The 27,198-nt window shown below is 29.2% G+C and overlaps 1 protein-coding gene across 3 annotated transcripts; it reads left to right on the top strand.

Annotated features, from left to right (window-relative positions):
- The first annotated feature begins 267 nt into the window (after positions 1-267).
- LOC129958910 (sodium-dependent glucose transporter 1-like) lies at positions 268-27,198 on the top strand. 3 transcript variants are annotated; one of them, XM_056071645.1, is made up of 5 exons: positions 268-382; positions 1,766-1,880; positions 10,539-10,665; positions 14,765-14,926; positions 25,396-27,197. In XM_056071645.1, the coding sequence occupies exons 2-5, from the start codon at positions 1,809-1,811 to the stop codon at positions 26,400-26,402; spliced, it is 1,368 nt and encodes a 455-aa protein (XP_055927620.1). In that variant the 5' UTR covers positions 268-382; positions 1,766-1,808; the 3' UTR covers positions 26,403-27,197. The 3 variants fall into 3 exon arrangements, with proteins under 3 accessions (XP_055927620.1, XP_055927621.1, XP_055927622.1); XM_056071646.1 differs by lacking the exon at positions 268-382 and adding an exon at positions 499-630; XM_056071647.1 differs by lacking the exons at positions 268-382; positions 1,766-1,880 and adding an exon at positions 6,607-7,433 and having other exon boundaries at positions 25,396-27,198.

Genomic DNA, 27,198 nt, shown 5'->3' with positions numbered 1-27,198 from the left:
ATATATCTTAAATTTTCCTTTAAACTATGCGTTAAATTTATGTTTTGCACTGATAAGGCTTAATATATTTCGGTTCAGATGTAGAATAAAAACAATATCCGAAAGATCTTCACAGTCTGCTGAAAATCCTTGAACGTTGTATCATTGCCACGTAGTCTCAAACGACGTGGCTTTCTTTAATTTCGCATAGACGTAAGCAAAGACATACAACAGTTTTATCACAAAACACATCTGACAATGATTTAAGATCCTCACTCTTTCTTTAAGAGAAAATGGTTTCAAGAAGATAAAAAGACAAGTCTCTCTAAATGATTTAAACAATCTCTGGGAAACGAGATTTTATAAAGATTTGAAGTTCTTTTCAGTCTCCATCACTTTCCAGGTAAGTCATTTCCGAAAATTACAGATACTTTTATTTTAAATCAGCTGGTGGCCAATTATAATGCTTCTGTTAATTCCAATTAAATCTTTTATGCGTAACTTAATATTCATGATTCCTTCAATAAAGTATTTTTAAGCATCAAATTATGACAGTCATCAAAGCCGTGCTATTTTATCTGTTCTGTTAGTTATGACTATAAACCGCCCAAGTAGAATCATACCCCATGACATCAGAATGCTCTTAAAAACGTAACTTTCGGGTTTAATATATCTTCTTACATTTACGATATTTTAACTTCATCTTCTTATTTGTCAAGTAAACTACGTAGATATCTTTTTTTAAAAAAGAGCTTCTTTTTTAGATTTCAGCAATGGAAAGAAATTACGTTATTATTATTTAAAGGAGCAATGAAAACTGTTTAAACTTCAGTTTGATAATGAAATCTATTGTTACTGTGGAAAAAATATTTTTTTAAAAAATTATTAGCTAAAAAAATTATGGAAAAAATATTTTTTAAAAATTGCCAAATTTCAGGAAAATATTGCGCATCAATTAAAATGGTATCATTAAAAAGAATATTTTTTGAATTTTAAAAAGGTGTAAAAATCAATTTTGTGGATTACTATTTTTGAAATATCTCATGAAAAAAAAATGTCACTTAATTTTCAATTAATTAATATTCTAATTAAAATTTCAAAAAAATCATTGTCCCTGAGGTATACATTCCTACCTATCAAAGTATATCTGTACCAAATTTGGCAGTTCTTGGATTAAAGATCTGCTTTCCATAATGCCAACACACACTGTTTTATTAGCAGAGATTCATTGAATCCGTTTATAATTCTTTATTGGCCCATCAATAAAACTGATTCTACTCACATGATTTAAAGAAAATTCATTACTTATAGAACAACATAATTTTTTTTAAAAATACAAAAGAGTATTTCGAAAAAAACTGAAGAGAATATTTTTTTAAAAATTGGGCGAGTTTCTTTAATAGAATGAAAATTGTTCGAACGCTTCCAAAATTCTTAAAAAATGAAAACTAAATACAATTTGAATTTTTTATACCAATATAAAGTTTAATTCTTTTTTGATCACGAAATATGAGACAGCGGGATTTTTTTTTTGTTTGTTTTTATTTTAGAACCCCCCCCCCCTTTTTTTTTTTTTTTCATTAAACTATTTATCTGCTTTTTGTTTCCACTTTTGACCCTATTGACATGGATTTGAAAAGACATTAATTGTTTAAAACTTTCATTCAGTAAATATGAGCTTAAGTTAAAATTTATAATTTAAATTTTTCATCTATTAGAATTTTTCAATATTAAATAAAAACCGATTGGAAATTTAAAAAATAGATCATTGTTCCTACTTTTTCAGAAATTCGCTGATTTAACTAACTTTTGAAGCAGAAAGAATTCAGATGGCGATATTTACAGCCACGAGAATCAAGATTTTCAAGACATGCAACCTGTACCTGTGCTTCCTCATGTTGGTGAGTAAGAAAATCGACAATCGGATTTTCAAATACTATCACGTAATTTTATAAAAGTGTACTTTATGCTTTTCACTCTTCTGGTAAACATTCCTGACTTCATACTTTAGTCTGATGAAAGTCCGATCTTTTCATCAAAATTTTATTTTTCTTCTAGTATCACAAGGCTAAAAAACTATCCTTAATGAGATGAAATGCTACAAAACAGCTAAAGTATATTTTGCGCAAATTTTCATTGCTTGAAAAATTCAAGGGTCTTAAGATTTTTTTTTTTTTTTTTGCTTAATTATTCTCAAAAATAATAAGTAAATTACTGAGTATGGAGAACTGGATAAGAGGATTTTAGTCTTTTTGGTAGCATTAAAATAGAAGGAAGGAATACATAATAGGAGATAGCAAAGGTGATGAAAGATATCACCGATGAAAAGATGTATCTCTTTCGGAAATGGCTGATGCATAAATGGTCGATGGCCATTTTATAAATAATTATAATACATATGTTGCTATATGCACTGCCTAGTCATTTTGTCATTCAGATTTACCAGATTTCTCAGGCTTGATCTAGGTGTTCATTTTATGCTTCTCGTAATGAAACCAGTATTTCGAATAATGCGCAGAACTTCAAAATTTTATTCTTTGTTTAAATGTTTTTTGTTTGAGATTTAAAGGCACAAAAGCCATATTTAAAAAGGTTGAGCCAAAGTAAATGGTATTATGCCAAAATAGATAACATTAAAAAAAAACATTTGTCTGTGATGCTCAAACTGACTTTGAATAGATTAGTCAACAGCTAAATACATGAAAGTTTACATTAAAGCAAAATCTAAAGGATTGAAAAGATACAAAGATGCGTAAAACAGCAATTTTCGAAAAACATTGATTATTTCATTGAAAACTTGATAAAAAAAGGGAAATAAAGCAATTTAGTAGATCACATTCAAAAGCATAAGAAAAGGACATCAGTGAATATAATTGTCCACCGGTGTCAGTATTGCTCATTAGGCGTCTGGCGTCTAACGAATAGTTTGTACTGGGATTATAAATTTCATTTACATTTTATTTATACTGGTTTATAGCAAAGATCAACTATCTGAAGGCGGCAATTAGTATTATGTAAACTTGCTTTTTATCCTGAACTGAAATCTGAAGTATTTAGCGTAGTTCTATTAAGTAGGGAAGAGGGCTTGATAAAAGATAGAAGAGGAAATTTCCAATCGGTAAAAATGTTATTAGAGTGCGGTTTCACATCGCACTATATTTTATGCTCCTCGCTCACTATATATTTGGAAGTTATTTTTCTAATTTTCTCTCGGCATTTTTTTTTTTTTTTTTTTTTTTTTTTTTGCATTTGGCAATGCATTTTTTTTTCCTGTTAGGGGATTGCTATTTGTTTAGAAACGAATTTTGCAATCAGTTTTGATATGAGTATTCAAGAACATCACTGCGAGGAAACAAAACTTTTAATGTAACTAAATATTCGCATCCAAAGTGTACTACGTATCAATTTTTTTATTGCTTAAACATCTGACAATGTGCACGAGATTTCCTACCACAACTTTCATTAGTTACTCTAATGAAAGTTGTAATCAGAGGTATTGTTAATAGAATAACAGCTCAATAGCGGAATCAATCATATCAGAGGTATTGTTAATAGAATAACAGATCTTTAGACGAGCACATGTTCTAGTTGATACTTTTTCTATATCTTTTAGAAAGATATAGGAAAACAGGATCATTCGGGGATTAACGATAATCTTTTTCGGAGGAGTAGTTTCATGTAAAATATGTTTTGCATCAGCTATTGATTCATTAATACAATATTCAAATATATCTTCTGTACTGCTCAAGGAGTTATCTGAGATTTAAATTCTGATCTTCACATAATTTGTGATTTGTAATTAGATTTTTCAGCTATATTAAAGGACATTTTAGTCAACAACTTGTGACTGTCTTATTTTATTTATTTTTTTCCTTGGCTTCTTTTTTCTTTTTGAATTCAAAATCCGAGTGTTCCTGCTATTTGAAAGTTGACGGAAGTAAAGGAATTGTTTCAGTGCTCAAGGGGATAGACAAAAATTAGAATTTTCAGTATTAATATTTATAGTCGTCAATGCTAAAAGTAGGATATATTTGAAAAATAATATACTGGTGGCAATTTGGATCATTTAAATTTTTAATATTAAACTTTATGAAAAAGTTTAAAATGTTTGGGTGAAAGAATGTTGCGGAAATAAGTATTCGGTATTGAAGATGAAAAGTCTAAAATTAGACAATTGTGTTACGGAAAAGGAATAATTTTAACTATAGGTGGGTATGATACTTCCGTAATAACTTAATTAGTTTGAGTGCAATTAGTTATCAAAGTCCTAGAAGATTGTTGCATTTGGAAACAGAGTCGTAAGTTTAAGCACGGTAAGAAAAGACCACATTTTTCGTTTAGGAATATATTAAAGTCTGATTTATTTTAGCTTTTCGTATTGAAACCAAATATTATTAAATTCCCCCCTCCCTACACAGTCCATATTTACTTCCTTAAGCACAGTTTTTTTGACACTAAATGTATCATGATCGGGCTTATAACTAAACTCTGACTCTGTAAATTTATAATTAGCATACATTATATTTCATTATTGAAGTGCATCAAACTTTTTTAAACTTGACTTCCATACTTCTTATATTAAATACATACAATTAATTTGCCATATTTAATTTCCATTTTCTTTTATTTATCCAGACAAAGGCATGCAGTCTACCCACAAATTATTCTCTCCTGTAAAAAAATCCATTGACTTTTTAAGTTTATTGGATCAAAAGCACGATGCCCTTTTCATATATATGCCTATCTGTGAAACCTATAACTCGAATTCGAAGCTCTAGTTCAAAACATCATAGCATGATAAATTTTAATCTTGATTTGTTTTCCCTGACTGCATCAACATCGGCATAAGTACACTTCAAGATTCTGTATATGTAAAGAGAGATAACTTTAAACAAATGGGCAAAATTAATTTTTGTTGAATTATTATTTTAAAATTAGTGAATATTGTTTTACATTCAGTCAAGAAAAATGAAGTTCTAATCTCAAAACAGATTCGGTTGCGATACAAATATGTGTATATGAAGTGTAAGTAAGTTTAATATTAATTTCAATTTGGCTGTTCCTCATTGCATATGAAATCCATACTAATTTAGGTATCTAATAGCGCAACTACCTTTTCATAAGGTACTTTTTAAAACTGGCATCCTTTTTTTTGCTTCAATTTTTCCTTTATATTCAGTAAAATAAAGTTAAAAATTTAGACAAATATCCAACAGCCAAAAGTAGCATTAGGGCATTGGTTAACGCAGCGAGGACACGAGTCCAATGCCCTCACTTCGTTCAGCGATTTCCTACTACTTTCTGTTTTGTTGAATAATTCGCAAGTAGAAATTATCCAGAGTTGTTATCTTTCAACGCGGAATTTATGACATCCATTCACATTTATCGCGTTAACAGAACAGAAACGTAGTTCCTTGTCGACGGCGGTGCTATCTTCAGAAGGTCGTCGCTGCCACTATGTTTCAAGACGTCAAGAAAAGGATTATTTTGACTGAAGTTCGGTCTGAAAGAAATCTGAATACAAAAATAAAACTCACTGACTAAATGTACAGCAGTTATATAGAAAAAGTTAAATAGTTTGTAAACATGCAGAACACCTATATGAGAAATGATTCTTTTTCAAATGCCATGTATACACAAATAGTTGTGAGCAGACAGAATGGAGGAAAATATTAATTTGTCATCGACAGGAATGATTCTTGCAATCAGCAACATTTGAAATGAATACAGGATACTGCAAAATCCCAGTTACAATCAGATTTGTTGGTTTGAAGGATGGAGCGTGGAGTACTTGAATTCCAATTTCTTAACCACCGAATTTAACAATGTTGTAAATGAGATGCCAAAAACTGCAATTAAATAATAAATTCTGTTAGAAGAAAAGAAAATTAACATCAAAATGACATAGCAAAAAAAAGGCTTTTTGAAAAAACAGTGAGACCCAATTACAAGTTGCTCATTAGTGGCAAATCAACCAAATTTTGATAACCAAACCAAACCAAATTTTAGTAATTTGACATCTATGTCTTTTATAGATAATTCCATGTCTTTTTTTATTCTTCAAATATCTTTTCATTGGAATCATCATATCTTTCGTATGCAAACATTTTTTTTTCATAGATATTTTTGCAAGAAAATTAAAGGGGATTAGTTTTCATCTATTTCTAAACAGTATTCTTTATCTCTATTGAAAGTTCTTTTTAATTTTTTTGTATTAATCTTATAAAAATTATATTATTATATATTATAAAATTATATTATATAAAAAAAGCTGTTTACATTTCCGATGTACGAAAATTAACTCATTTAGTCTTAGCAGCTAATTTTTAAAGGTGGCTGCTCGGCACTCTAAAAAACAACCAACATTTAAAATCCTATTAACTTTAAATGGACTGTGTATGAGTATATCGGGCTCTGAAAATTCAAATAAACAGGAAACTGTTACTGTAGCACCAAATCCTATTTAGCCCGGATTCTCAATAATCTATTTCTGTATAATTTAGCAGTGAATAACAATTTTCGAATTTCTTTTTCTGCAGCAAATGCTAATTATTACATTATAAATTATGTAATTATCATTACACAAATAAATTCTAGCTAATATAATTTCTTGTTAATTTCTAGTATTCTTATCTAATATAAACTCTAGTTAATACAATAACAAATAAGTTCTAGTTAATATAATTCCGTAACAGACTTTCATGCATGTTAATCTTTGGATTCACACAGATAGTTGAACAAGTTTGTGTTGCTTAATAGAAAACTTTCGATGCAAAATTTAATGAATAAGGATCATTTGAAAAAGGGTCTCGCATTTCTGTCTGGTGAAGAATAAAAATACTGATGTTCTGGATCTGATCCCGTCTTCGAATTTGATCTCGACTGTTCTGGGAACGAAAAATTGTCTTGCTTCAAAACATGTTTGGTCCGTTTTTACTGCTTCCTTTCGAAATTGTTATGGGAAACAGTGTTTGTTTTTAATCATGCCTGGCTTGGCTGAATGAATTTACAGCACTCTCTGTCTCTTTCGTTTCCCCTTCAATTCCAAGGAATGTTGAATAAAATTGCTTTTTTCTTTCTTGTCTGGAGATTCTGATGAGTTTGTGACTATCTGAAGATAAGACCGTTTTGTTTCCAATGCAATATGATTAAAAAAAGAGAAAGAAAATGAGAGTAAATGGATCCTTATCCAATTTTCGGTTTCAACCAGCTCTGCTTTTTGCATTTAGGATTTTATTTCTTTTTATGGTTACATTTATAGATTTCTGTAATGCCATTATATCTGTAAATCTTTGAAGTTAAGCAGTGCCCCTAGAGTGCTGACGTAAGAAATGGAATTCGAATCCTAGCAGGGAAAAAAGTTGATGTTCGAAATCTATTCAGGAAAGAAAACCTCCTGCAGTTTTCGTAATTAGAGACATGATCAACCGTGACAGAAAGACCAGATTAAACTGGTGAGTTATATTTACAAACAAATATTTAAATTGCGTTCTGGTTATTCTCATCTTCCAATGAAAATATGAATGAGTTCAAGACGATGTGAGTTCCATAAACTCGCCGCTTATTTATTTGATTCTCTCACAGCATTATTCAAAAACATGGCTTCTCGAACGTCTTTCGGATGCATCCGAAGGTCTAAGCTGAAGAGTTAAGGGAATTTTTTTCTGTCATAATGTTCAAATTATGACCGAATCATCAAACTTTTGGAAAATATTATTTAAGTTTGTATTTATCAGATGACTTCAACAGCGTCGCCCTGAAATCTAATTCAATGCAATTTCAAAAAAGGAAAGCAAATTTTTTTTTTTTTTTTTTTTTTTTTTTTTGTCCAGCTAAACAAGCAAATGGGACAGAAGGATTAATGTCACAGTTAATTTCTGGAATTTATCTACACCAAATAGCATTATCTGAATACGAGAAATACCAGTGGTAAGCAGAGGTATTTCTTATAAAGGCAGCTATCATATTCATATCACGGCTTCCAAAATTTTCTAACGTAGTAAAATTGCTTTATTTATGCACGAAGCATTCTTATCCCTATCATATTTCTGAGTGTGTTTAGATACTCAAATAAAACCCAGTGCTTTTCACAGAACCATTTTGTTGATTAGTTAGAAAACATAAAAGAATTCCAAATAAAGTATTGGGACTCAATTTTTTTAAAATTTAAATTTAAGAAATATAGAATTAGCTCTTTTATCTTTCAAAATAGCAATTTTACATTTCTAGGTAAAATGATCCTCTTCTATGTTGTAACATCATTTTACCTTACATAATTAATTCATCGACTTGAAAACTATTCTTCATGCTGTGCATACTTCTAATATTCTGGTTATTAGAAAGGTATTAAAATATGGTACTCCTCTTCTGATACTGAGGCCAGTAGATGTGAATTAATTCTTTCTATAGAAAACTGGATGCATAAATTAGAAAATATTTATCGCATTGAAATATATGTTTGGATGAGTTCGGCAACATGAAACAAGCTCGAAAAAGTCTATGTGCAACCCTGTGTGAAGATTTAAAATTAACGGGAAAAGTTATGATTGCACGTCGTTGAAAAGAACTTTCACCATTTTAACCACAGTTTTTATGCGCAGAAATTATGGAATGAACATGTTAATGTTTATTGGCTGGCATATACTATTTGTAAATTGCGCAATGCAATACAAGATGAGAAAACAATCCACAGGGCACATTGTTAGCTTTAAGCCCATTCTGACGGCCTGTTGCATGTACGGGTATGGTCGTAAATCTGACAACTGACCCATTGAAGGATCACCCCTGCCTGTGAACGTCAGTCCGGAACTCCCCGCTAATTGTCGGGAAGATAAACAGACATCAAAGAACCTCGGAAAACAACAAGAGAGGGGAAAGAGGGCAAAATGTGCCTGTCTGGAGATGCGCACGGGTCGTCGGAACGGAGCTTTAGAGGACTCGTAGGTAAAAGGTAGTGTTATTTCTTAAATAACTCGAAAGGTAGTGTTATTTCTTAAATAGCATGTGCTCACTCACTGCTTTAAAAATCTAAATTTTGTTTAGATTTTTAATTAAAAATTAATCAAAATTGATCGAACTTAACTTACATACTTACAATTAATTTCGATTATAAATTGCATACATAATAACTTTCGAAAATTCAATTGACAAAAATTATTTTTATACCTTTTTAAAATTTAAAAATATATATTCCCCCAATTTTATTTCAGTACAATTTTTTACTTTCATTTTAATAAATTTTAAAAGTACTTTTATATTTTACAACTATACATTTCATTATTTTAATGACTGGATTTATATTTGCGATCGTTCGCTTATAAATACATCATGATATGAGCATCAGTATTTGAGTGACCATATTATCGTTACTATATAGTTAGCATAAATTTTAAAAATGAAATAAAAATACACGAATCAAGCCTAAAACTTTATCGTTCTACCATCATACGACGATTTCCCACAGTTCCTTTCGAGGCTATATTCCCCTTTCTCCTTTAATTTTTTCCTGAAATATGTTAGATTCTTAAAATTGACAAATTTGGTAAGATTTTCGGAAATGGTATTTTGTTTGGTAACTTTATGAAAATTTAGTAAAGTTTTGGCGATTATAGATTGGACGTTCGATTCCTCTTTAAATTTCCTAAAACGTATTATCTCATTTTAAATTATTCTTAACCATTATACAAAATTTTTCTAGAGTTCATTATCATTTCAAGCGCGCTGTGAGTTCTTTGTCGAATCAATCAACTGCATATTCCCATTACAGTAGATATCTAATAAGATAATTAAGAAAAAAATTTACGAGGCTAAATAAAAGCGCTTCAGGTTGAAGTAACTTGAATTCTAAAGCTCTTTATACAACAGTATTGAATAATTTCACATTAATTTTTTTAAATAAAATTTAAAAAAGCATATTCACTTTGCTAAAATACAATAATTTGAATTAATGTATTTAATAATCCAAACTAAAAAGATATTTGTGTGCTTGTGCCCCTTATTTCCAGAAAACTTCTCTATCAAAACCTCTGATCAGATCCTCTTGCGGAATTAAAAGAATCGGGTATGCATTACCCGTAAGTTTTAAAATTGAAGTTATCAGTACAGTTGCCATTTACTATGTTTCAGATAAATTAATATAATAACTGAAAATTAAATTAACTGTAAATTTATTATTTTATATTTGTTTTATTCAAGTGATTTTAAGTGTGTACAGGCGATTTTTGTGAGGTCAAATAATTGAAGAATACTCTCGTGATTCCGAAGTTAAATGTTCCCAATATCAAAATACTTGAAACTGTTGTTTTGATAGATTCTTGTTTCTTTCTTCTGAGGCAGATTGTGAAATCAAAAATTATCGTACGAAAATATTCTTCACCACGTGGAAGATACGAGGTTTCTTAGAAAGAAATATCAAATCTTGCTAAATTTGCTTCTTTGTGTGCCAAGCATCTTCTTTAAGATAGAAAAATCATAATTTGAGGATGTAGTGTTATTTTTATTACTTATCTCATAAGATAATATATTTTGACTTTATATTATTTATTTATTCATCTTTTCAGGGTATGAGTGTCGCAATACCAGGGCCAACATTATTGGATTTACAAAACCTTGTCAATACAGACATGCAGCATATTGCATTTATTTATACTGCAAGATCAGCTGGTTATCTTTTTGGTTCCTTATCAGGTAGGCAATAAAAAACATTTTATTATAAGAATAAAACTTAAGGGAAAGGAAAAAAATGGAAGAAAGAGAAGGAATTTTCATTTTCAATGGAATTTTGAAAATAACATTTATTTTCAAATCAAAAACTTAAAATTTGACATTTTTTAAATATTAATTAATCCAATATTTTATATCAAAACTAAACATAAGAAGTACATTTTCTGCTAAAAATACCCTCTTAAAAAGTTCTTTTTTGTGTGCTATAGACCATGCACTTTAAATAGAAGTGTTGATTAAAAAAATCAAAGCAAAAATTATCCAGGAAGTTATAATATTTTTGTAAGAAGTTTTTCGATTCAGGAATTAAGTATAAATACATTCATGATCTATAAAGTAAGATCACATAAGTTCAAAAATGATATTCTCATTATTGATCTTATTTTTTCTAATAAGAAAAATATTATATTTATAAAGATAGCACTGCTTGTTAAGCATATTTTTGTAGATCAAATGCCAACTGACCAAAACTTGCGTTTCCAATTGTGAGCTTCTTTGTACTAATTCCTCAAGATCTTGTACGCCGTTTTAACCTTTAGAATTATGAATTTATCGAGTTTCTAAATTATAGGTCATCCTACTTGTGACATTTATTATTTCAATTCATATAAGAGCGTCAAGGACAACTTTAATATTGTGTAGAGCATGTCTTTTTACAAATAATTGCTACTGTAACTTAATGCAAAAATTCCGTAGTTGGAGGCTAGAGACAGACATGTCTAGATAGACAAACAAGTTAAAGGTGTATACAGCAGTAGCAGTTCACCATTACATAAAATCAGGCAATCGTCTACGAAATCAGGCAATTTAATCTAATCATCATGAATGAAACATATGCCATTGCAATTCTTCTGACTCTCTGAAAATTAGAAATTTTTTATAGACCAACGGAATTACTAAGAATAGCTTATTAAGTAGCTCTATATTTTAACCTTCATTTCGATTCAGAAAGCATAGCATTTCTATAAAAATTCTTGCAAATTGGATTCAATCAGAATTTTAGTCCACGATATGTAGAAATATTTTAGAAGACTAATAACTGATGATACTGAATTTAATATCGCAATTCAAAACTACATTTTGATATTGACATTAACGTACGTTCATTACTCTAAGTGACGACGGAATGCCGACAGTGGCAGGTTTTAAAAACAAACATTAAAATTCCGTGGGGAAAATGAATTTACATTTCTATTGTATTTATATTTAAAATGGGATTTAAATTCATGGGTTTAAGTCAGAAAACTTCAGTCTTATCTAAAAAAAAAAAAAAAAAAAACCTTGGCTAATAATTATTAAGAACCGTTATATGAGTCGGATTTATCTCCACATATATCGTGTATCACCTGAGACACTAAAAACTGGCTGATTCGCCCACTTATAGCTGTATTTAGTAAGTAGTATCGCTTATCAAGAACAATATATATATATATAAAGACTTCAAAAACCCCAACGGGCATTTAAACTTGCGCGTAAGCCCGTTGTATATATACAACTTTTGGATTCAAGTGTTAATAAAGCCAATTTTTTAATGGTGAAAATTTTTTACTTTGGAAAAATACTAAATAATTTTTAAGTAAAATTTTGCATAATATGCTTTTCTCTTTTAATAAAAATGTGTTTCAGATTTACACATAACCTTTTCTCCAAAAAGAAGATATTTTTGATAATAGGAATATATTCTTCCTATCACTATACAGAAACAGTTAAAAGGAAGTTTTTCAACTTCTCCTGAATTATGATTCGGAGTGTCCAAAAAATGATGCACAATTCATTGGTTAAACTAGGGTTAAAAGAAGAATTTTACTTCAGAAAATTTTGCTGCAGTTTTTTTTTTTTTTTTTTTTTTTTTTTTTTTTTTTTTCAAGCTGTTTGGAATTATCTGCTAATATTGAAATTTTTCGGCAAACAATTTCAGACTATAAAATAATCAACTAAATATGAGAAAACGGGAAATATATCGACAAGCTTGAGAAAGACTTATAAGAAGAAAATATCAAATCTGGATTATTTTGTTTCCTGTCAGGACAATTGTTAATATCATAATTTGTATACTTTGCTTGAATTTCATAAAAAAAAGTGAACAAAAACTGCAATGTGTAGGGTTCCAATTACATTCACGTAATTGTTTTGGCGCCATGGAATAGTATATTTAACTGAATGTCTTGCATCATACATTTCAAATTGAGAAAAATGTTAATTGAATTAAATTCAGAAGAGCTGGAAAAACATTCCTGGCGTTTGTAATTTTTTGTTATCATTACAAAACCGGAAAATTCTGGATGCTTCCATGACGTGAGAGTTATAGAATACTAGTTTTGCATGACATGAGTGCGTCACAACTTTTAAATGGATTTGTTGTGTTTAATTTCTAACATGATTGACGTAAATCATTTTTCGTCCTGAATACAAAAATGGAAATGTCCTTCATGAATCAGATAAATGTATCGAATCATCGTATTTTTAAATTTATTAACTATGTCATTTATGAATGTCATTACTGAAAACAAAAAATTGCTTAAAACCCTTGAATCTTTCCAATGGTTCTTAGCTGGGTCAAAATAGCATGTCCCCTCTGCAAAATGTATCGTGTTAATTTAACCCTTTGACAGTGGAAATTCTCTTCTAATTATGAATTTTTTTGTCCATTTTTAATTTTTACCGTAGCCATTTAATTATTGTTTTCGTCTAAAGAAGAATAAGTTGGGAAATGTAAACAATAAGTTGCACTAGAATTTATTTTACAGTTGAATTGAAAACTCATAAGGGGGTATTTTAGCTTTTCGCTCATAAGCTCATGTTCATAATTTAAAAGAAAAAAACCTATTCATTATTTCAACTTTTAAAATAACTTTATTGTAACGTTAAATGCTTATTTTTTATCAATGGTTATTTTTTAAACATTTTAACCTCTCATAGTGCGTAATCATTCTAATAAGAATACTTCCCATATTTGAAAAGTATTCCATGAATGAACGCATTCTGCTGAAAATTAAATTCAATATTAGTCTCATAATGAGTTTATGCTAAGATACTTTATTGTATTTTTAATGAAAAAAATGAAAACTGCCTTCTAAAAACTTTCATAAATTCGATTAATTAATCGAAAATATGCAATTTTTAGAAGCGTTAGAATTTATAAGAATCTCTTTTGTTCGATAAAATATTCACCAGCTATTCTACACTTTCTTCTATAGAAAATTGGAGAAGTTAAATAACTTCAAAATATCTCTTGACCTTGAAATAAATTATGGGTACATTAAATCTCTCTAAAATCAGCAAATCACCAAACACTAGTTTCTGTTCTCAACCAGAAGAGTAGATAGTTTATATCATTAACAAAGAATGGGTAAGATCTCCGCCTGAAACTTTTACAGTCGGAGTTTTACAGGCTCGAAATTCGATTTCACCCAAGATCCATCGTATATGTGGGTATGATACACTCAAAATCTGATGTCGTGTACCAAGTGTTCTAACATTGGTGTGGTGCCAACTCAGGTCTACTCCTCACCATCTGGCTGGAGTTCAAAATTGCGTGGTCCACCAGCAAATAGCCTTATTGTTTCTTCGAAACGGTACATTTAGTATAGTTAAACTAAATTTATTAATAAAGATAATTTATCGGAGTCAAAATCATCCTGGCAACAGTTTTCTAATTAGTACTTTTCTTTTCAAATCTAGTTTTTTTTTTTAATTTTATAAAATTGTTAACATAGTAAAAATAAATTTATACGAATGCAATATTGAGCATTTTTTAAATCACTCATAAAAAAAGATATTTTAAGGCCTTTAACGATCTGTCATTTCTATGATATCCAACAATTACTCTTTCCTCGAAATCAGACGGCTCTAAATTTCGTGGCATCTTGCATGCGACTGACGCCAATGCTGTTTCCTACACAATATTTTAGTACAGAAAGAGCAGGATACTCAGTATTTTAAATATCAGGACCACAGATATCCTCATTTGTATGGGTGTCCAAATACTTATTGGTAGATAGTGTATTATATTATGTATTGTAATAGTTGATAAAATTAGACATATTCAATACTTATTTTATAGGAGGAGTTTTATTTGACATGGTGGCCCGAAAACAAATCATCCTTACGATCTTTAATTTTGTTGCCTCGCTCACAATGTTGGGAATTCCATGGAGTCGAAGTATAGGAGCATTAACTGCACTTATGACTGTCAATGGGTTATCCTTAGGCTGTTTGGACACAGGTAGGCTTCATTCATTGATTACAGGTTTGAAGGGCAAGCTGTGCTAAACAATGATTAATTGTCAAAAATTAAATATTTTTCGAAACAAGTAATCAAGTTTGTAAAGACGAATTTATTTGAAAATCCTTGCTGTTAGTTGACATATACCAATTTAGTTATTAAATTTCTTTCCTTGATTCCCCTATAAGGTAGAATATAAATAAAAAGTCAGGTTATTTTGTTTAACTTTAGTTGTTTTTTTTTAACATCGCACTATTTTATAACCTGAATTGTAGTTGGAATGATGCATATAACTCGAAGGTGTCGTATTTCATTAAAACAAAGAACTAATTTACCAATTGAATAAAACACATACATACACACAAAGTAAGATATTTATGATTTTAAAAGAAGATTAAATTACAGTGATAAAAAAATAATTTCTTGTTGGTATATAGTTAATTTGTTAAAGTTGAATACTTCCGTATCTCCGGCTGAGAAAAATAACCAATGAAAGTATGTTTCAACCATAGAGCTGATATATAAATGGAGGAAGCTAGTCGATTGTTTCTAATCTAAACAAGTGTACGCAACTTGAGCCATGTGACTTGTGAGAAATCTGGCCTTTTTTGGCGCCACATCGCAAATCTTGGCATACTCAAAAACTGCCGCGCAACATTTTGCTTCCCGGCATTGGGTCCGGTCGATTTTTATTTCCGGTTAACATTTCCTAAATAATTTATATATATATATATATATATATATATATATATATATATATATATATATATATATATATATATATATATATATATATATATATATATATATATTCATTCTTTGAAAACTAAGCAAACTGGTTTCGAAAATAATGTTTTCTTTTTTACATCAGTAGCCGAGTTTGTTGATTTAAATTATGTTTACTTTTTTACTTTGTGCATTAATTAAAAGTGACCATTTTTCTCCTTTAAGTAAAAATTTTATTTCTTTTCTTTACCTAAAAACATCTTTTAATTTTACATAACATGTTCAAATACTTTTATCATTATCTCATACAGATAAAAAGAAACATTTTTTGATAAAAGCAGATTATAAAAGTGACCCAAATCTTTTTTTTCTTGAATATTCTAAATAATATTTATTTTTGCATAAAAAATGAAAAAGATATTAATTAAAACTGTTAAATTACTTTTAAATAATTTAGGAAGAAAAAAAAACTGTAGCTTAGAATCGAACCCAAGTATCCTAAACGCTACGCCAGTACCCTAACCACTACATTACTCGAGCGCTTGTTCGGATAACACATTATTAGTATATAAGCTAATTTGAAAGTTTTAAGGTTGACTATTGAGTCTTAGTATTTTTATTATTAAACATTCTAAATGTATACTATCATTATACAAAATTCCGAACTCAGTTTTAAACCTCGTACCTTCTCCTTGTTCATTTCAGTTTTAAATATTTCGCTTCTGGTTTATAGTGTTGGCGGTAACTTTGCTTCTAACTACCGCAGAAACAAAATTAAATTATTTTTGGAAATTTAAATATGTTGATTTAATACAAAATAATACGGAAATTCAAAATTTTTATGAAAACAGGGATTTTAGAGTATGTGCATATCGCAAGTTATTAATAAATGTTAACATTCAGACAAAATTTTTATCTGTAAAGATAGCATTTCTTTCTTTAATAGTCTATCTTTAGAATATCCACTAGTTTCTTTTTAGATCTTAATTAAAATTTATAAAAACGTGCAATTACTGCTAGCACATTTATGAAATTTTACTATATAACATTTTCAATAAAACATATGTTTTAGTTTCACTATTTCATTCACAATGATGATTTAACGTTTCACGGTATAATACGATTCGAATATTTATGGTAATAAAGAAACAACATATTGGAAATAATAAGGAACTTTATTTAGAACATTATTGACCGATTATAAATACACAATTATTAATCGGTCAATAATGCTTATGTAAACACTTGTATTGGCGAGAAAAAATCACGCCAAGCTTTCAGCCAAGCACTTGCAACACATTCGAGATTGAAATAAAGCAAGTAACAAAATATAATGTAGTTACATCAGTTTAAATGAAGCTTAATAACAAATTAAATAAATTTAATACAATAATTAAACCAAACTATGAAATATTATTCTGTTTTAACACTAAAATCACTGAGTAATGGAGGTTACGAAATTTTAAATTGACTTAAAATGGATATAAACAGAATATTTTTATTGTACATACCTGTGAAATGATACAGAAATATCCTTAGAAGCTTTTTCTTTGCATCCAATTGCACAGCAATAGTTAACCATGGCATAAATAAGTTTTAAAATCCAACAGTTAAAAGCGAGAAAAAATCTGCCATTGAAATATAATGGAGAACGGAGAATGCGGTTACAGTGAACACAAATTCTGTCCACACGTCACGTGATTTTATCTTGTCCTACACCAAAATAGGGTTGCACTCCCTCTGTCAGTATCTCAGCTCTATGGTTTTTAACGGCAACCAGTTTATTTGCATATCCAACCTTCAGTCCCATCAGTCGCTGAATCCATCTGAAATATATATTTTATTATAGATAAAAAGGGTTTTTTTTTTCTTCTGATTTCGTTTTAAGCTTTTCTTAGAAATTAAATATTTTAGTTGAAATTCGCCATCAATTAATAACTTTAAATAAATTTATATTTAACATCTGTATGCTTAGTTTTATTATTCTCAACATTGTTTTTTTGAAAAAAATTGTTAATTTTTTTTACAGTATACAATTTAGGACTTCGGGGTCAATTAAATTAAATCCCTTTAAAATTCTTGAATACTAACTAACGTATTTTGCCCTTTCTATTAAAGCTAGAAATTCAGCTTTCATTTAACTTAATGCAATGCATTTTTTTTCTTTCGAATTTATAAGATATTGATACATTTTCGAAAAAGCAATATATCCACGTGCAGAATGTCTCATTTAATTTACAGTCCCAACTAGAATCTGAATAAATGATTAACATAGTATTTCGAGTATCAGACAAATTTATCAAAGAATGTCTGGTTTTAAAATACATAATTTTTGATATACTTACAAAGAATCCATTAGTGTATCCATTACAAAAATCTGACATAGTGTTTGAGACAAATGCAATATTCATCCGAAACATAATCGCAATAAACGTAAACATCCAGTTGAAGTTCTATACTATATGTGTATCACTATTTTCATTTCGTATATCTCATTTTCTTTTATTCTATCTGGCAAGGTACAAGCTATTTTAAAAGATAATATAACGTGCCTCTTATTCCCATTCATGAATTTAATACAAACCTATTTACGTGTATTCTCACATTTTCATTCTATAATTAAGAATTTATTCCGCGGTGTTTTGCATTGTAAATTGTTGCTTTGGCTATTTAAAATATCGAAATAATACTGAACCTAAAAATTATCTACTTGAAAAGGCACATATTTCTTTCCCCCCATATAGAAATAAATAAATTGGCTTAAAAAGATTCAAAATAAAAATATTTTCAGTGAAAAAGGCATTTGTTGCAAGTCCTTCAAAGCACGAATTATTATTTCTTTTTCAAAATTATACGAATAACAAATGTGTCTTGTAATTGCGAACTGACACTATTGTATTTTCATGTATTTTTTGAACTGTTTGTAAAACACAGTAGCACTGTCATCTGTCATTTATTTTTTAAACCGTAGTTCGATTTTCAGTGTGAAAGCTGTGAAGAGTCATTTTTCTGCCCTATTTATATTTGTTTTTTCACATTTAATATTCTCATAAGTCTTTGATTTTTTTTTTTTTTTTTTTCATTTCAGTGCAACCACTGACATCAAATTTTTACTTTCATCGTTATTTCCGTGCGTGGAGATCCTTCTTAAAGGAATTAAGGTTCTCTCTCGCACAACACGTACCTATAACTGTTATGTTTACAGGCAGAGGGTATGAGACGGTGTTTCTATCTCTCTATTGTAATTAAAAGACGTCTCTTTCTTGTATTTTATTGCCTTTAAGAACATCGAACAAATCATGATTTAAATCAGAGATTCTTAAATATTTCTCCCTCGACTACAGAAATGTTCTTGAAACGATAAACAAACTACAGAAATGTTCTTTGTCTATAAACGAAAGAGTTCTTTATGACGATATATGTCACATCAGTAGAAAAATAAAATAGGAAAAGGAAGTATTAATTAATGACAAATTTTTATAATATTATACTAATTTTTAAAAAATCAAGATAGACTTCTAGATTATTTTTCTTTGCTTCTTTTAAAGAATCCTTGATTACTTTTGCGAACACACAATACATTTATTAAAACCATAATGCAGAATTAATATTTTACTCGAATTCTCTCACAGTTTTAAGAAACACTAACTCATATAATATTCTTTTAACGCTGAAGAAAAATTACTATTTACTATATCCCTATTTTCTTTGCTATATAAAATTCAATAATATTTTATTTTTTGGAAAGATAGAATGTTTTGACTGGATTTCTAAAAAAGAAAAGAAATTAAAAGTGCTTGTTTTATGAGAATGACATGTTAATTAAGAAATCATATATTTAAAAATTTTTTTTAATAAATTCATTTTTATAGGCAAATAAAATGTGGGACAGCTCCCAAGCACGTTGAGAGATTTCAGATCTGCAAGAGACTAATTTTTTTATGGCTAAATTTCCGAGAAAAAAGTTAATTAAAATATGTAAAAGGCCACACAATTAAAAATTTAATGATTCATAAAAAAAATCTAAACATTCTTGTCCTGTATCTGCTTGAAAACTATGAAATTTTGAACAGAAATTTTTAGTCGAATGATGAAAATTGCTCAGAATATCCTTAACTTGATTTACGCTGGACAAATCAATTAAAGAAAGTGACTAGTCCTAATGACTGGATCGCGTGTTTTTATTTAATATTTCATTCGTTTTGATATAATTCTTTCGCAGAAAATGATTTTCTACAAGAAAGAGAACAGCATTCTAGAAAAACAATTTCTCCCAGAAAATTACCCAAAGGAGAAAACAATTTACCCAATTTACCGAGAGGAGAAAACAATTTACCCAATTTACCGAGAGGAGAAAAACAATTTACCCAGAGATTATGTTCGAAGTAGATTTGCTTTACTTGAGTTGAATCTTACAGATGTTAAGAAAAGTTCTCTAAATTTGTTAAAAGATCATACCAAAATTTTATCATATTTTTTTGGAATATTTTGATCATATATAGACATTTTACTTATTATTGGAATACAAAATAATATATGGAGCCTATTTATATACATTTCTAATATCTCAAATCAAAATGCCTGTTTCAAATTCGTATAGTAAATCGCTGATAAAGTTCAAAAGATATAAAAAATATCTTTCTTAAAACATTGAAAATCTAAAATCTGAAAGAATTGCCATGGGTCAACAAGAATGCAACATAAAATGCTTCAATGTATCGGTATCATTTAATTTTACCCTGACCCATACATTAGTTAATATACAGAAAGATTAATACAAGATTTTCCTTTACTTATAAATTATATCAACTACAACATTTTTGTAATATATTTCTGACGTATAGCTCACAGTGTGATATGATATATTCATCCGATGTTTGTTTCCTTCAGAGAATGCCTGGATGGATTATCAATATTCAATTCAGAGACCACTTGCTAATGTTTTACGCAAGAAATCTACTAACCAATGCTTTGCATTAGAAACAAAGAAAGGAATTTCTTAGAATTACACAACTGAACAAGTTAGCATAAAGCAAACACGAAACAATGAATTAATAAGAATGATAAGGATTAGGGCCTCAAATAAATCGCTCTGCAGATTTTATTAAACGGTAGCTACTGTGACAAGCTCATTATTTTTATCAAAAAATAGTATTTAAACTTCATTTGTCTAATATTTTAAAAGCTAAATTTCCAGTAGTTCACATTCCCAATTATGTGACTGGGAATTTCAGAGTTTTAGTTGCCATCCTTATCTTCTGACCCAGTTTAAAAGTACAAATACGTCCCAAAATAACTCTAATATTACTACAAAACAGATATTAACATAATTATAAATTATATTAGTATGAAAAGTTCAAAAAAGAATAGATACAAGAAGAGATTAAAAAGTTAGTTCATCCAATTGTATATTTATATATTAAACAAAAATATTCTATAACTGCAATCGCATGGATTTAAATAATTTTTGTACTCTATTATGAAATTATGAAAAGTTGAAAGTCATCGGTACGGGTTTTGATATAACTGTTACCAGATTTCTTAGCATTAAATATCTTTTAATTTAGGAGCCATGAAATCATATCGCGTACAAGCCATTTACTTTTCATTGATAAGATACGAAAAGATATGGATAGGAAGATATCATAAATGGTAACCCATTATGAATGACAGTGAAATAATTTAATACAAATTGCTGCTTGACATTACATCTTCAACTAAGAAAATGTAAACTCTAGCCGATATAAGCACATACAACAAAAAAGCAAAGCAATTTACTCATTCACCAAGCATTGTTAGAACTTATCTATGGAACATGCACACAGATTGGTCAATTACTATCAAGTTAGATTTTTAAGGAGGAGGTAAGAACGACTCTTATGAATGTTTCAATACTGAAATGCAATATTTTGATAAAAATTTGGTTAAGGTGGCAAGACAGAAAATAATTTTTAAAAAAACGATTTCTTTTTTACCATTTAAATACCTACAAAAAATAAAAATGTCATATTTTAAAAATTGTTGGGATAGAATTAGTTAAAATAAAAAGTTGTACGCTTGTAGTTTAATTCAGATACTGTAGCAGTTGCATTACTCTATCTTCTCTTTTGGATAATAGATGGCGGTGCCTGATTATGTACGCATTCCATAGTGCATTTCAATTGTAATTAAGGAGATGAGATGCTGTTCTCTTAAGGTGTGCGCGTATTAATGTCTTGTCTTGTCTTTGTGTTTGTTTTGTGTGAAATGTGATCATTAAAGAAATGTTACCGAAAACATACGTCCTTTTTCCTCCACTGCACGGATCATAATAATCTTCATTCCACCACAATACCTTATTTCTTGGCAATCTCAACTTTTTTAATTTAGTGTTCAGTAACAGGACAACAAACATACAAACCGAATATTCAAGCAAGGATGAATTTCGAATTTATTTATCGCCTAAATAGTAAATTCAGTTCAATAATTCCACAAATTTATTTTAAGGCTTCGCTTTCGATAAAAATGCATTGCTTTATTTTTATTTTTATATATTATATTATTAAAACCTAGTTCTCCATGCAAAATGCAATTTAATAAAATTGTCATATTAAGTCTTACTATTACCTGTTATTGAGTTCATGACTTTCACCGTAAAGCTTTTAGCTTAAAATTTAAACTAAGATATTTTAAGCTAAAAATAAAATAAATAAATTTCTTAGATTAGTAAAAATATTTCTCATTCATTTTACGTCTGAAATAAGTATTTTGAACTTCAAATATTTCTTGGTTATTAAAACGTATTCACCTATTTTTCAAGCCTTTCTGTGTTTTTAAATAGATAAGACGATATAACTGTTTTCATGGGGCACCTGAGAGGCCTTTTGTATTTTTTAAAGTATGGATAAAACAAGTTTCCAAATTACTTATTGGTAAAACTCGAAATATCTTCCCTCCAAAATAATATTTAGATCCTTACTCGCACTAGAGCACTTAAGAATAGCACCTATTATTAAAAAAAGAAATTTTGCTGCTTGCAACTTCAGATGCTACTCGATTCAAGCTAGACTAATGAATGTCATTTTATAATTACAATAAAAATTACTAGAGCACTTTAAATATTACAATAAGCATTCTTCATTTCCATTTGGTTCTAATTTTTTGCTCATTATGAAAAAGTTGCTCTGTTTCAAATACTAAGCTATGAAAAAAAGTACAGGAGTAGCCTTTGTTATCCCTGAATCTCTGAATAAACACATTTTGTATTTCTCAGTCTTTAAATCGTTGCTGCTATACTAATAACATCAGTGCACTTGGCGTAAATATAGGATGGCTTATTGGAAAAATACTTGTAATTAAACCACAAAATCTGAAGGAGTCTTGATCTCAAGTATTACTATTATAAAGACACATAGATACTGAAATTGTACTACTCTATAGAACTAAAAAAATTGGGACACCAACCTGTAAGAATATCCTTACTGTCCGTTTACTCTAGAGAAGAAGAGTGTGAGAGAGACTAAATGAGGACTTTTAAAAAATAAAAGAGAGCTTAGGATATACTCGAAATGAAATTAAACTAAACACTAACGAGTAGAAAAAATCACTAAATAAAAAATGAAGGAAAGCATTAAGATTGCTATAATTCGCTCTGCATATATTGAGAGCTTTAGCATTCATTATTAATAGCAATAGATAATAGATTCATACCAATGTTAAACATATCAAAGGTATGACGATATTTTTAAACCAAGCACTAGTCCATAAGGTCAGTCAACTAGGAGGATGCCCGAAGTTTCCGGAAAAAGTGAGATCTTTACCGAGATACCAGGCTTGATTATTTTCATTTGAGAGCAAAGCTAAATTGACACGTCTTTGCTATCCCATACTGTTTCACAATTTACTTTTTAGTATTTTCAGTTTTGAAAATAATCACTGTCATATGAACTGTTTCATACTGCATATTGCGCATGCTTAAAAAAAGTAATTGAAAGTGAAAGGTTATTTGTTATCAATTTTGCTAATCCTTAACGTTATTAATTTTTTAAAGTTATCTTTAAATGATGGCTTAACAAAAGAGAACTCGAATGAAAATATTGTTTTAACATCCTCTGGAAATTTTCACGCAGAGTCAGTTGTCTTGCCATAGATTCCTTTTTCATTTGCATTCTTAAGAAATCCGGGTTGATATATTGAGAACATTTTTCATACCCTGGAAACAGTCACGGAGTGTGTAAATATTTATTATTGGGTGAAGAACATTTACCGAAAGATAAAATTCTGTTTCCTTTCATTTCTCATCTTCTCAAAATTTGTCATCAAGTTTTTTCACTTCCCTAATCCTATTCAGGCAAAACTTTTTAATTATTACCCAAAGCTCAAAATTCTCTTTACTAATAGGCACTAGATCTCTATATTTTCTTCGCATTTCGGTTATTTTAAGCAAATTATTCTAAAATACTCCGTATATCGATAATATATGATTTTATATTGTAAAAAGTTTGGAACAATGTTTAGGAATCCTAAAATTCTTCATTTTATGATAAAGAATGAAGCAAAGTCGGTACTTTCCCGGTTTTTCTTTAATCGTATCATTTTATTTTTTTCTTTGTTTTCCGGGTAGTCAGAATAATTAATATTTCATCAAATTATCAATCCTATGCTTTTTATGAATACTGAATTTTACTTCTCTATTCAGCTAATTGAGTTGAGTGTAAAATATGTCATGTCATTTTCGTGTTGCATAATCTATTCAAATATTTTGTTTTCAGTTTTTCCCAGCAAACAATGCTATGACAAAAATAGCAATATGCATTTTGGGTTATATCGAAAACCTGGCAATGTTTCTTTTAATAGCATCTTTCAAAATTAAATTTAGTTTATGGATCGCACAATGCATTATCATATGAAACTTTTTTTTGTTATCGGTTCTTGCATATCTTTGCATGCTCCCCTCATTACTGCATTATTGCTTACTCATTACTATATTATATCCTTGTTCACAACATTTTTTTAAAACTCGAACATTCTCGTGCAGTGATTGGGGATTTCTTCTTTCCTCGTGATTGCTTCTTCACAGCCCCTCGATAACTGATCATTTATTTTCCTAAAAGATATAAAAAGTTTTCGAATTTTTAATTCAATGTGTCTTTTTTTTATGGGGGTCAGCCAGTATCTATAAACTCCACTCAGTTGGTCAACTTCAGAGATATCTTGAGTTGTATTCATAATTAGGGAAAATAATGGGTATTTTAAAGGTTCCGAATGATATTTCTATCAACTTCAGATGTTAAGAAATTGATAAGCTTATTTTATATGTTTGGAGTATTTTTCCGCATCATGCTGACAACGTTAAAGCAATTTGTAAACACTCGATCATACTTTGACAAGAAAATGATTGACAGAAGTTATCTTTGCTGATATGTTCAAATCTCTCACTAGTCCTAAGAAAAGAGAGATTGCAATAGTTAGTAACACTCAGGATTTTTTTAACAATTTGAATCAGAAACATTTTTAATTCTTCGTTCTTCTATAAGTTGTTTTAATAAAAGTCTCATTGATTAATAACATAAGCATGAGCGTGACAAACAATATCTTGATAGAATACATTTTTAAATACTGAAAATACCTGAATTATAAATATTTGTATGTTCCATTTTGCAAATTTTATTCTGGTTTCCAAACTCTCCTTTCCTTAATAAATCTAACAAATTAATTTGTTTTTCGAGGAAATTTATGCATTAATATTGACATTCTTTTTTCAGGAGGAAATGTATGCTGCTTGAATTTGTGGGGAAAAGACAGTGGGCCTTTTTATCAAGCACTCCACTTTACTTTTGGTTTGGGAGCACTCATAGCACCTTTAATTGCTGCTCCTTTTGTTGGCAACATCGACACATCAGATTTCAGCTTTGACAACAAATCTACAATTGCTGCAAATACTACTCTACAACCAGCCTTTCAGAATTTCCTTAATAATAGTTTGGTTGATAGTTTTGAGATTCCACCCATCACGTATGCCTATTCAGCTATTGGAGGCTTTGCAATATTTGTCACAGCACTTTTCTTAATCATTTGTATCATCGCTCCACTGGAAACTCAAGGACAGCAAAATGATGAGTCTCAAGTGAGAGAAAGAAAATTATCTTTTGTTCTTCTAATAGTTTTTCTGAACATCATTTTAGTATTTGTAGAAACAGGAACTGAGGTCGGATATGCACAAATGTTGACGACATATGTAGTTAAAGGACCTCTACAACTTTCTCCAACAACTGGATCTTACATGACTTCGGGATTTTGGGCAGCGTTCTCGATTTCAAGGTTTCTTTCAGTATTCCTTGCTATAAAATTTAGTAATTTACAACTTATTGTCTTCGATATTATCATATCCTCAATAGGTGCACTCATTTTACTATCTTTTGGGGCATCTCAGGTATGGGCAGTATGGCTAGCAACCATTCTGTTAGGAGTAGGAATAGCATCATTCTTTCCAGCTGCAGTTGGCTGGGTCGAGAAATACATGACTGTGACTAACAAAATGGCTTCTAGTTTTTGCATAGGTGCTGCATTTGGCGAAATGATAATTCCATTTATTATAAGCACTTACATAGATACTGTGCCCGGAGTTCTGCTTTACACCGTAGCAGCATCTTGTGCACTTTCCGCTGGTGTAGCTTTCATAATGTGGTTAATATTAAGAAATAAACAAGACAAATATATAAAAGATGAAGGAACAGCAAATGCTGCTTATGATGCAAAAATAGACACATAATGAACTCTTTGATAAAAGAATACTTCCTTATGATTGCCATTAATGGAGTAATATTAAATTTTTCTGACAAAAGTAAAGAAGTATTGAAAGAAAGACAATGACTTCTATATTATTTTTATCAGATTTTCAAAGGTGATAATTATCAATAATAATATTTAAACTCAAATTTATAAGATGCTTTATTTAATTTCTGATTAATATTGTAAAATGACTTACATGATAACGTCACCTTGTAATATCCGTCAGTCGATAATTTTATGATTCAAGCCATGTTCTCAAAAAGCACCAGAAAATGTACAAAAACGTTTTTAAATAAGTGTATGCATTTAACATAATGTTGCCATATTACACAGAGAAATACGAGCATAATTATTTATCTATATTAAAAAAAGGTAATTCAGAAATATCTCTGAAAATCCTTTATATTTCTTTCTTTTATACGCCTCATTTGATTTTTCATTGCAAAATTGATAATATCAATGTTCCATTTGAAATCTCAAGTACTGTTAATGATCACAATCTAAGTAATGGTAAATCATGTGTGAAAATTTCCTTCAGTTTTTAATTTGAATAATTTTTCAGGAATATGTGACGTCAAGTTTTAAGATTCACGGAATATCGCATAAAATTCACCAGAATTTTCTGTTCTTTCAAATTTGTTAGTTCATATTCTTATTCAATAGAGTATTTTTTTAATATGTTGTTTTAAATTTATGTTTTAAAAAAGTTGATATTAATATGTCATCTTTTCAGAAAATAAATAAAGATATTTTATACTCAGTTATTTGCAGTTTTT

Source organism: Argiope bruennichi, chromosome X1 (assembly GCF_947563725.1).
Source record: "Argiope bruennichi chromosome X1, qqArgBrue1.1, whole genome shotgun sequence".
NCBI lineage: Eukaryota > Metazoa > Arthropoda > Arachnida > Araneae > Araneidae > Argiope > Argiope bruennichi.
The sequence above is the reverse complement of the archived record's forward strand: the minus strand, read 5'-3'. Positions and strand labels throughout refer to the sequence as shown.